The 9,872-nt window shown below is 57.4% G+C and overlaps 1 protein-coding gene and 1 non-coding gene across 2 annotated transcripts in view; both read right to left on the bottom strand.

The window, feature by feature from the left end:
• LOC103922939 (zinc finger protein 850-like) overlaps positions 1-9,872 on the bottom strand; it is a 158,981-nt gene that overhangs the window by 143,849 nt on the left and 5,260 nt on the right. Inside the window, 2 exon segments of the mRNA XM_009331166.1 lie at positions 3,339-3,820; positions 3,822-4,406. Of these exon segments, the coding sequence (XP_009329441.1) occupies positions 3,339-3,820; positions 3,822-4,406 (1,067 nt within the window).
• TRNAL-CAA lies at positions 124-231 on the bottom strand. The gene is made up of 2 exons: positions 194-231; positions 124-169 (listed from the first exon to the last, which is right to left on the bottom strand). It is a non-coding gene; the product is annotated as a tRNA-Leu (tRNA).

Below are 9,872 nucleotides of genomic sequence, written 5' to 3'. Positions count from 1 at the left end.
CGAAGGGGGTTTTTTTTGGGGGGGGGGAAGAGACTCGGCGTTTTCCCTAACTCGGGTGCGGGGATGATGGGGGAATCATTGAAAAAAAATAATAAAAATTTTAGTTTTTAGAAGGAAAAGGTGTGTCAGAAGTGGGATTTGAACCCATGCCTCCATTCGGAGACCAGAAAACCCCGGGCAGGGAAAGCAAAGCCTTGAGTCTGGCGCCTTAGACCACTCGGCCATCCTGACACTGCTGAAAGCCCCCCTCACCCTCCTCATCCTCCACAGTTAATCCTTCCATATCTTGGTCTTTCCTGCCTCTTTTACGACCCCCCCCGAATCTGCAGCAAGCTTATTTTTTTGCAGTGGTAAAACCCTCTTCTGGCTCTTTTCTGCTCCTCCGCTTCCATCGCTCCATCCCTGGGCCACGCGGTCTCCGTTGCCCGCTTGGGATAACACAAGGATTTGCTCTTTTTCAGAAGAGCCAGACCGGCCCGATCCGCACTGAAACGCGCCGTGGTCCTGGCTGCAGCTTGGTCATCACCTCTACAAGGAAAAATTAGGAGAAAGATGGGGGGGGGGGGGAAAGGCATGCTCGCATGCTCGTGGTGCTAGTAAAATCCCTGATTTAATTTAATTTAACACCAATTCAGTTTTACTTTCTATTTTTATTCCATAGCCAAACTGACCGCTTTTCTCCTTACTGTTTGCGCTCTTGGAAGTCTCCCCCGTCACTTTGCAAAGCCCGGCAGGGTCCATCGAAGGCCTCCCTCCGATGTTTCTCCAGTTGCCCCAGAAAGGCAAAGCCTGGAAGTTCCAGGTTTAGCCCCGGATCTTTCTGAAAACCTTCCCTCTGCATGCTGACCACGCACCGTCGTTAAGTGAGTGCTGTAATTAACCTAGGAAGAATCGAAATCAAGTTGTTTCTGACTCTTTTCTCCGCAAGGAAATACAGAAGGAAAGGTGGTTTTGGGAGAAAACTTTTTGGGATTTTCATTGGGGTTAAGTCAAGTCAAAAATGGGGAATGTTCTTTTGGTCTAACTCCATGCTTTCCGGGCAAAAAAAAAAAATCCTTATGCAAATTCTGGATGAGGAAGAGCTGCCTCATAAGGGCTTTGCCGCAGCTGGCCAATCCTGGGCTGCAATGTCAATGCCTCATTTGAATACGTCCATCTGTATGAGAGCTATCGCTCCGGTGGGACACCTTTGCAGGGAGGAGCACTGAGTCTGAAGGAGACCCCATGGCTGTAGCCACCAAGAGACGAGGAAAAACCTCGAGGAGGAAGAAGCAGAAGGTCCAGCGGACGAAGCCTCTGCTTAAGTGGAGAAGGTCTCCGGCTCAGACTGGGCGACAGAAACCAGCTCCGAAGGGATTAAGCGGCTGGTTCAAGAAGGGATCCTGCAACAGGTACATCTCCAGGCTGCTGAGCCAGCTGCCACCACCGGCCAGGCGCATGTCGGTGAAGGCAAAGAGGCTGATGAACATCTCCATGGGCGTCCTTTGCAAGGGGTTGGTCACCGAGGCAGACCGCCGGAGGAGGCAACGCCGGGGCTCCTTCATCGGTACCTTGGAGTTGCAGGCTGCTGTGGATAAGGTTATGAAAGGTGAGGGTGGAGTGTGTTTTGCCTCCGCCATCCCCAGCGGATCTTCTTTCATGAACTGAGTAATAAGGACCTGTCCTCTCGCCATGGATATCTTTCCTTGTCTCCCTCATTGCGTGCCTGGGAGAAGAAGAAAAGAGGAGTAAAAAGAATAAACTCGGAGCTTTTCTCACCCGCCTGATTCAATATCATTCCTGTAAAGATGACCACTAAACCTGGCGCCCCACTGGTGCTCCCACACCCACGTGCCCACACAGGAGGTGATTTGGAGGGCAGCTCCTGGATGGGAGCATCTTCAGCATCCTGCCCGCATAAGACTGTATTAATCAGCCCCCCCGTGATGCTGGTGGGAGACCACCAAAGTCCATCGTGACCTCTTTGAAGACCCTCTCCGTGCAGCTGGGAGCTGAGACCTCAGCACCTGCAGGGGAAAGGCTGCTCCCCGTTGGGAGATGCCATCATCTCAGACCACACCAAGTGTCTGGGGAGGTTGGAGAGCTGTGGGGAGGTTTGCCATGGTTGGAAACAGGGTGATGGCCTCTAGTCATACCTGAAGTTACACTCATCTTGGCTTGGTATTGAGTAGGAGAGAGAAATGATGTTTTCTGCCACTGATTCTCTTTATTTATAAGGTCTGCACTTATGGGTTTGGTGTGTTACTTTGCCAAGGTTCAAGGAGATGGGTGGGTACCACACCGAAGCCCAGTGCTGTCTGGAGCTCCCTAGCCATGTTCTCCAGGCAAAGCCCAATGACCTTACAGCTCAAATGCAAAAAACCCCAACGTTAAAACAGGAGTAGGTGAGGCTGCAAGGACAGCCTGCACCTCAGCAGGGCAGTGAAATGGCTGCTTCTACGTTGCCGTGGCCAGAGCTCAAATAGCCCCAGGTGACTGTGCAGCTCTGGGACAACCGAGTAGATGAGTTTGGCCAACGAGGCCAACACTTAGGGCCCATCTGCAGAAGGATCAGTGACACCACCACCACCACCCCCCCCCGGGTTTTTTACCCTCCCAGCTCAGGATTCTCCCCCCATGGGATCCAAAGTGATGTGGAGTGGTAGGAGACCAACCCTGGTGGACTCTGGCCCCTGGGCTTGCTCCTTGCTCGGCTGCTGGAGTCCCCTGGGGACCCTGAGGCTCAGGGTCTTCCTCCTGCCCCAGCCTGGAGGTAAAAAGAGGCTGTGGGGGGGGGCTTGTGTGCCTCGACTCCCCATGGGTGCACGCGCACACACACACAGATCACAGCTGGTATTTATCACACCACCTTTTATTTCTGAAGCTGTTATCACTACTAGCAGATCACCAGAGGAGAAGGGAACGCCAGATGGGAGATGAAACAGCCCTTGGGCACCTTGTATCAAGTGTCTTGGTGTAGGGAGAGTTTGGAGCAGCGAGGAAAAACAAAGGTCCTTTTTGTTGTTGTGTTTGGGCAAGGTGGGAGCAGGAGATACCCTGTCCTAATTTGGTTGGGAAGAATGAGGGGTGTTTTTTCTCTCCTCCAGTGGAGTAGGAGGAACTTCACCCAGAGTCGGTGTTTTCTGCTGATGGTGGCCACGCTTGGTCCCTGTCCTTCCCTTCATATCCCCAGATACACAGACCTCTCTTCCCTCTCCCACATGTGCCAAGATAACCACAGTCCTGGTTGACTTCCAGTCTCTGAAGAAGACCTCCTGGCTGGGCTGGCATCACTAGGCTTCACCAGCACGGTGTGGGAGCTGGAGCCACTCATGCACGGAGCTGGGGTACCCCGGGGCTGGGGTGGAGCCGCCGGTGCGTGATAACGTTGGAGCTCTGGCTGAAGCTCTTCCCGCACTCAGGGCAGTGGTAGGGCTTCTCCCCAGTGTGCCCCCGCCGGTGCTTGGTGAGGGACGAGTTGACGTTGAAGCCCTTCCCACAATCCCCGCAGACATAGGGTCGCTCGCCGGTGTGGACCCGCTGGTGGGTGGTGAGATGAGCCCGTTGGCTGTACTGCCGCCCGCACTCCCCACACCGAAATGGCTTCTCCCCGGTGTGCACGCGCCGGTGACGTGCCAGGTTGGAGACCACCGTGAAGCTCTTGCCGCACACACCACAGAGGAAGGGGGTCTCCCCGGTGTGGCTGCGCTGGTGGGTGAGGAGGTAGGAGCTGGTGGTGAAGCCTTTGCCGCACTCGGAGCACTTGTAGCGCTTCTCCCGCTGGCTGGCGCGGCAGTGCCGGACGAGGTGGGGTCGATCGCTGAAGCGTTGGCTGGCGGCGGTGCGTCCGTTGGTGGGCGATGAGCTGGGAGCTGATGGTGAAGCCCTTGCCGCAGTCGGCGCAGGTGTAGGGCCGCTCGCCACTGTGCAGCCGCTGGTGGGTGATGAGGTTGGAGCTGCCGCTGAAACGCTTCCCGCAGTCGGGACACTCGTAGGGCTTCTCCCCGGTGTGGGTGCGGCGATGCTTGATGAGATCGGAGCTGACGTTGAAGCTCTTCCCACAGTCCCGGCATGGGTACGGGCGCTCACCCGTGTGCAACCGGCGGTGGGTCACCAGGTGGGAACGCTGACTGCAACGCCGGCCGCAGTCGGGACACTTGTAAGGCTTCTCCCCGGTGTGGCTCCGCCGGTGGCGCACCAGGTTGGACACCACGTTGAAGCTCTTGCCGCAGTCGGCACACTGGTAGGGCTTCTCGCCCGTGTGGATGCGATGGTGCGTCACCAGCGCCGAGCTGTGCCCGAACCCCTTCCCACAGTCAGGGCATTTGTAGGGCTTGTTCCCACCATGGCTCTGCTGGTGACGGAGCAAGTTGGAGAAGGCCCCGAAGCTTTTCCCACAGTCAGGGCAGGGGTGCTGGGACCCCCGTCTCCGGGGATGGAAGCTCTGCTTGCTGGTGGGATGAGGGATGGGTTTATCCCTGGGGCAAAGGCTATGGGGGAACAGCAATTCCCTGCATGTCCCTGGAGTTTCCCCCCCAGGATGACCCTGGGCCTTCTCTTGGCCTTTCTCTCGGGAGCTCTGGTGGATGTTGGCTGGCTCATGGTGCTGGGAGATGTCCTCCAGGCAGGTCTTGATGTCTGTGTGTGCGGTACTGTCCCTCATCCCACTCACCATCCCATCCCCTGCAGAGGAAAGAGAAAGAGATGACGAAGAGTCAGTCCCTGGCTGGGATGGAAAAGGGAACCCACTGAAGAAGCAGGGCAGGGGAAAGCCAAGAATGAAGAAAGCTCATGTGAGCTCCACCTTCAGCCCAGGCCCAAACCCTGACAATTGGCCAGCTGGAAGCTTGGGCTGAAGTTCAGCTTCAAACCCCAGCTCTTAAAACCCTCCGTAACTCAAAAGGAGAGTTTCTGCCTTTGCTTCCCATGGGCTGAGAGTTCCCCTCCAATGTGCATCTGGAGGCAGCATCTCCCAAGAGACCAGGAGAGGTTCTGGGACCCCTCTCCTAGAAGATACCAAGCTCAGGGTGGGTGTCTTAGGGCCTGGGTAGAAGTCCCAGGTGTTCTGCTTTTCTCCTAGATGCTTTCTAGGTTATTTAAGCCAGTTCCTCACTGTGGAAGAGTTGTTAGAGAAGGGGTTTGCATCTGAGTCCTGGGGAGCTGGGGTCCATGTCTTCTCCTCCAACTCCAGCCCAGAGGAGATCCTGTGAGGTTGAGGGTCGGCAGAGCTGGTTCCTGAGACAGAGCAGAGGTCTGGGTGCATTTGAGGAGCTACTATGAGAAGATTTGGGGGCTCTGCTGGAGAGAGGATGACGCAAGGGCTGGGCACCGCTGAGAAAGGTCTCCCTCCTTGTTCTCTTACATAGCATCTCCTTCCACCACAGCTGGAGAGAACGTAGGGCCAGATGGACCATTGGTCTGACGTAGTAGAGCATGTGCTTCTCTGAAGAAGGTGGGGATAGAGGGTGCTATGGGTCCCCAATATGCGTCCCAAGGGGGAAGCACAATTGCCAGAAGCAACGGGGAAAGTCTCCTTCACCTCCAAAGTCTAGAGGACCATCCCCTGTGCCCACCCAGTCCCAAGACTTAGCCCAGGAAGGAGGGAAGGTGCATCCTTACCCAAAGAGGAGTCATTTCCAGCACTCTCCTGCATGGCTTCCCGGTACTGGGCCCGCTGGCTGGGATCGGTGAAGTACCGAGCCACCTCCTTGAAGGTCACCGGACACTGAAACAACAAGGATTTCCCAGCTCAGCACCTGCCACCGTGGGTCAGCTCAAGGCAGCAGGGAGAGGAGCCACGGCTACGTTCGGCAGAGCTGCAGGAGAGCCAGAAAGGATGCTGGCAAGGATGAGAGATATCAGGGTGTCGTTCCCCATGGGGTGTAGTTAAGCTGTGGAAAGCCTTGCTGCAGGACATCACGGATGCTAAAGGACCACAGGGGTTCGGAAAGCAGCTGGGTAAGATCATGGGGAAGGAAAAAAAGAAACTGGAAAACGCTGAGAGCTGTTAAACACCCAGCAATGCCTGATGGGGATGATGGAGCTGAAGGAGCTCAACGAGGCTGGGCTCAACCTCCCCACCCCATCCTCTGTGCCTTTTCCTGTCCCTTGGAGACACAAAACCCTATGCCCTCCTGTGACTTTCCACCTTCCCTGTGTTTCTGACAGATCTCAGAGAAACCCTTCCGGCAGCTTGCACCCAGGCTCAGCCTTGAAGCATGCCCACCACGGGCTCCATCCTCTGCTCCTCATCGCCTCTCCTGCACCCTGACCGCCACCGGTATATGGGGTCACAGAGCAGCTTGTACAGCCCCACCAGACCGGGCAGAGGGTACCTGACGTTTCAGGTCAGCCAAAATGCACTTGCCCACCCCGAAGGAGAGACTCTGCCTCACCTGTGCCGGCTCTGCTGCGGCCATGTCCTTCTCCGTCCCTCTCCACAGCGATGGGGATGCTCTGCTGGAGCCTCGGAGGGAGAAGGAGGTGCTGAGCTCTTCCCTGGGGGGAAAAGCTGGGAAAAAACCCTGGACAAATCCAGGCAGCGCCCTTTGCATGGGCAATCTGTGCAAGGGAAGAAGCAGCCGCCTTCATTCCTACGAGGTTTTTCCCCTCGGGACACAAGAGAGGGCTCAGCCAGCCCTTGCCCGGCAGAGCTCAGCCTCATGGGACCTTTTCCACCTTCTTGGGAGCAGATCTGCTGCTCGGATCACCAGGGAAGAGTCAGGTCCTGGGAGCAGCTCTTGTCTCCCCATGCCCTCTTGTGGCGCAACCCCATGCACGGGGATGGGGCAAGGACAGGGACTGGTGCTCCCTCTCTCTGCTCCTTGCACTGGTCCCAGTACAGGGACTGGGGCCGGACTGGGAGGCAGGGCAGCCCATGTGGGTCTTTCCCTCCTGCCCTGTGCCCATCACCTGGAGTGTCTGGCTCAGAATTTGGTGCGGACAGAGCCCCGGGGCAGACGGCTGTTGCGTGCCTCGATGGGCCTGGGGATGCAGGCAGGGCTCTGCCTGCCCCACGCCGGCACCCGCTGGCACAGCCTCTGCTCGGAGCACATCCAGGATCCCTGGAGAGCCCTTTTCTCCCCTCCGCTTTCAGCATCCAGCTGATCCAGCCCCTTCCTGTGTCCTCCCATACCCAGCCGAGCTGCAACACTCCCAGAGCCACCTGGGCTGCTCGTGTCCCCCAGCACCAGGGCTTGGTTCCCCCGGTCTCCCTTGAGGACATCCATCCACTGCCACCAGCCAAGGAGTGATGGAGCAGGGAGAGAGGAGCAGGGAGGCTGCAGAAATCAGCTCTGCTCCCTCCTTCAGCGGGGAGGCAGGGGTTAAACGCCTGTGCATTAGGGAGGGCAGGATTTAGAGATAACTCCCCATCCTTGCGCTCTTTCCAAAGCAAATTAAAAGAAAATTATTGCTTCCCCTCCTCTCCCGGCTTTTCCCGGCCAGGGAGGGATTAAACCACCCCTAAAACCCCTGCACCCACCGTAGAGAAAAGCGTCCGCGTGGTTTCAAATCTCCTGGGCTTTCTCGGAGGCAGAAATCCAGGCTCTTCTCTCATTCCCCTGCTGCATTTCTTTATCTTCTTGTTCACAGAGTTGTGTTTTCCTTGGCTTTCGTGACCTCCTCCAGCAACAAGGAGGGATAACTTGGTAAGTGGAAATTCCCTTCCTTCCCACCCGCAAGCGCATGACTCCTGAGCCTGGAGCTTTTGGGGGAAAACAATCAGTTTTCACCAGCCACGTGATGAAAACACGGTTTGGGCCACTTTTCCAGGTGGAAAACCTAATTTCTTGCTTGCACAGCTCGCATCCCTGATGCTGATCAGGCAACCGGCCCGGTGTCCCCCTCTCTCACCTGGGGGATGTCCTGTTGCCCCAGAGAGACCCCCATCACCTTCCCATGCTTCCCCATGGTTGCAATACTCAAATATCCCCGCTGCTGCTGTCACGACCCCCCCTGGCAGAGTTTCTAGCAAGGCTGGGGCTCTCCAAAACCGCTGGGTAAAAAGAGAAGGGCGTGGGGGCAATGCGGGTGACGGGGCAGGACCGTAGCGGGGTCCCATGTGCCCTCCGTGGGTGCCGGGGAGCCGGCGGGGAGGGTCGGGATGGGGGGGAAGCCGGGGTTGGGTTACCTCTAGAGGGCTCTGGGTAAACGCTGCCGCCGAGGAGCCTGTTCTTGGCGTCTCCTCTCTCCCGGATACCGGCTTGGGCTTCCGGAGTAAAGCCATGCCCGGCGTCGCCTCCATTGTGCCCTGCTGTCAGAAGGCTCGGCGGTCCTCGGGGTACAAGGAGGGGTCTGTGCATCCCCCTCTCCTTGCAGCCTCAGCCTGGGAAGGCGGGTCGCTTCCCCCCGGGGAAAGCCCTGCGGAGGCAGCTCCAGGCTCGGCTGACAGCGAGTCCTGAGCCGGGGACTCCAGGTAATGGGGAGAATCCCAGGGCAGGGATGTGCTCTGCAGCGGGTCCTGAGCTGCGTCGGGGCTGGAGCTTGCAGGATCCGGCCCCTGGGGGTGTTCCCAGGAGCAGTGGTTCCTTTGGGGAGAGGACGGTAGCTAAGCAGGATGGAGAAGGAGCCCTGGTCCCTGCGTGCATCCAGGGCTCCCTGGGGATGGGGCACACAGCCCAGCTCCTGGGACATGTCCCCCAGCGTCCCATCACCCTGGGAGGGCTGACTCCCAGTGAGATGAGGACTGGGGGAACCGGGATGCTGGGGGGAGGAGGGCAGAGATTGCTGTGGGATGTGGTCTGCCAGAAAGATGGGGGGGAAACAGGGACCCTGCTGCCCCCCATCTCCAAGCTGCCCCGTGGAGGCTCAGGCTTAGTCCTGGGCAGAGGGACTGTCCATGTGCTGCAACCCGGGGAGAAAAAAACCCAACATTTCTCAAGGCGCCCCCAGAAAAAGCATCAAAACGCAAGTAAGAAGCCCTACACGGGGGGATTTCCTTCATTTCAAGGGATTTCTCTTCCCCACGGGGGATTTTGAGGAGCCCTGAGCAAGGAACGGAGGGAAAAACCTTCATTCTCCTGGCTGCCTGTGCCTCTCCCCACCATGGAGCCGTGGGTGATGCTGGACCCGCGGCAGAAGGCCCTGTACCAGGACGTGATGCAGGAGAGCTACGAAACGCTGATGTCCCTTGGTAAGCAAACACAAAAAAATCCTCTTTCCTTCTTGAACATCCCCCTCCTTTTTTCCTTGCTCTTTTTTTTTCCTGTCTCTGGCAGGGAAGCAAAGGGATTGCGAGCAGGATGGGAAGAGGGGAGGAAGAATCCAGGCAGGTTTTGAGAGGGATTTCCCAAAATCCCAGCCCTCTCCTCGAATTTTCTGCAGGAAAATGTTATTGATCTCTCCGCATTTTTATTTTTTTTTAATTGGAAATACGGGCAATGGGGTGCGCTCAGCATTTCCACATTCCCAGTTCAAACTGGGATCAGGTCTCCCATCGCACCTCTCTTCCTTCTCTCTGGGGGACCAGCTTTTTTTATGGGAGTCCCATTTCTGCTCCATCAACTTAAATGCAGCCCCCTGCTCCGGTTGAGGCCATGCTCTCCCCTTTTTCTCCTTTTCCCATCTCCCCAGCAGCACAGGGGCTGGTGAGTGAAAAAGCAGCGGAGGAAGGAGCAGCGGAGGAGACCTGTGAGGAGCTCGAAGCGCGCTCATCCCGCAGCCCGGAAAGGGAGAAGACCCTCGGCTCGAACAGGAGGAAAATGAAGCGCCCAGATAAAGCCGTGCCACACGGCACCGCCAAGATGCCCAAAGCCACGGCAGTCCCCAAATTGGACTGTGCCAAGCCCCTCCGCAGGGCGGCCAGCAAGGGACCGGCACGGGAGCGGCCGTTCAGCTGCGCCGATTGCGGCAAGAGCTTCCCGTGGGCTTCGCACCTGGAGCGGCACCGGCGG

Source organism: Pygoscelis adeliae, unplaced genomic scaffold (assembly GCF_000699105.1).
Source record: "Pygoscelis adeliae isolate BGI_AS28 unplaced genomic scaffold, ASM69910v1 Scaffold459, whole genome shotgun sequence".
In the NCBI taxonomy this organism is placed as follows: domain Eukaryota; kingdom Metazoa; phylum Chordata; class Aves; order Sphenisciformes; family Spheniscidae; genus Pygoscelis; species Pygoscelis adeliae.
The sequence above is the reverse complement of the archived record's forward strand: the minus strand, read 5'-3'. Positions and strand labels throughout refer to the sequence as shown.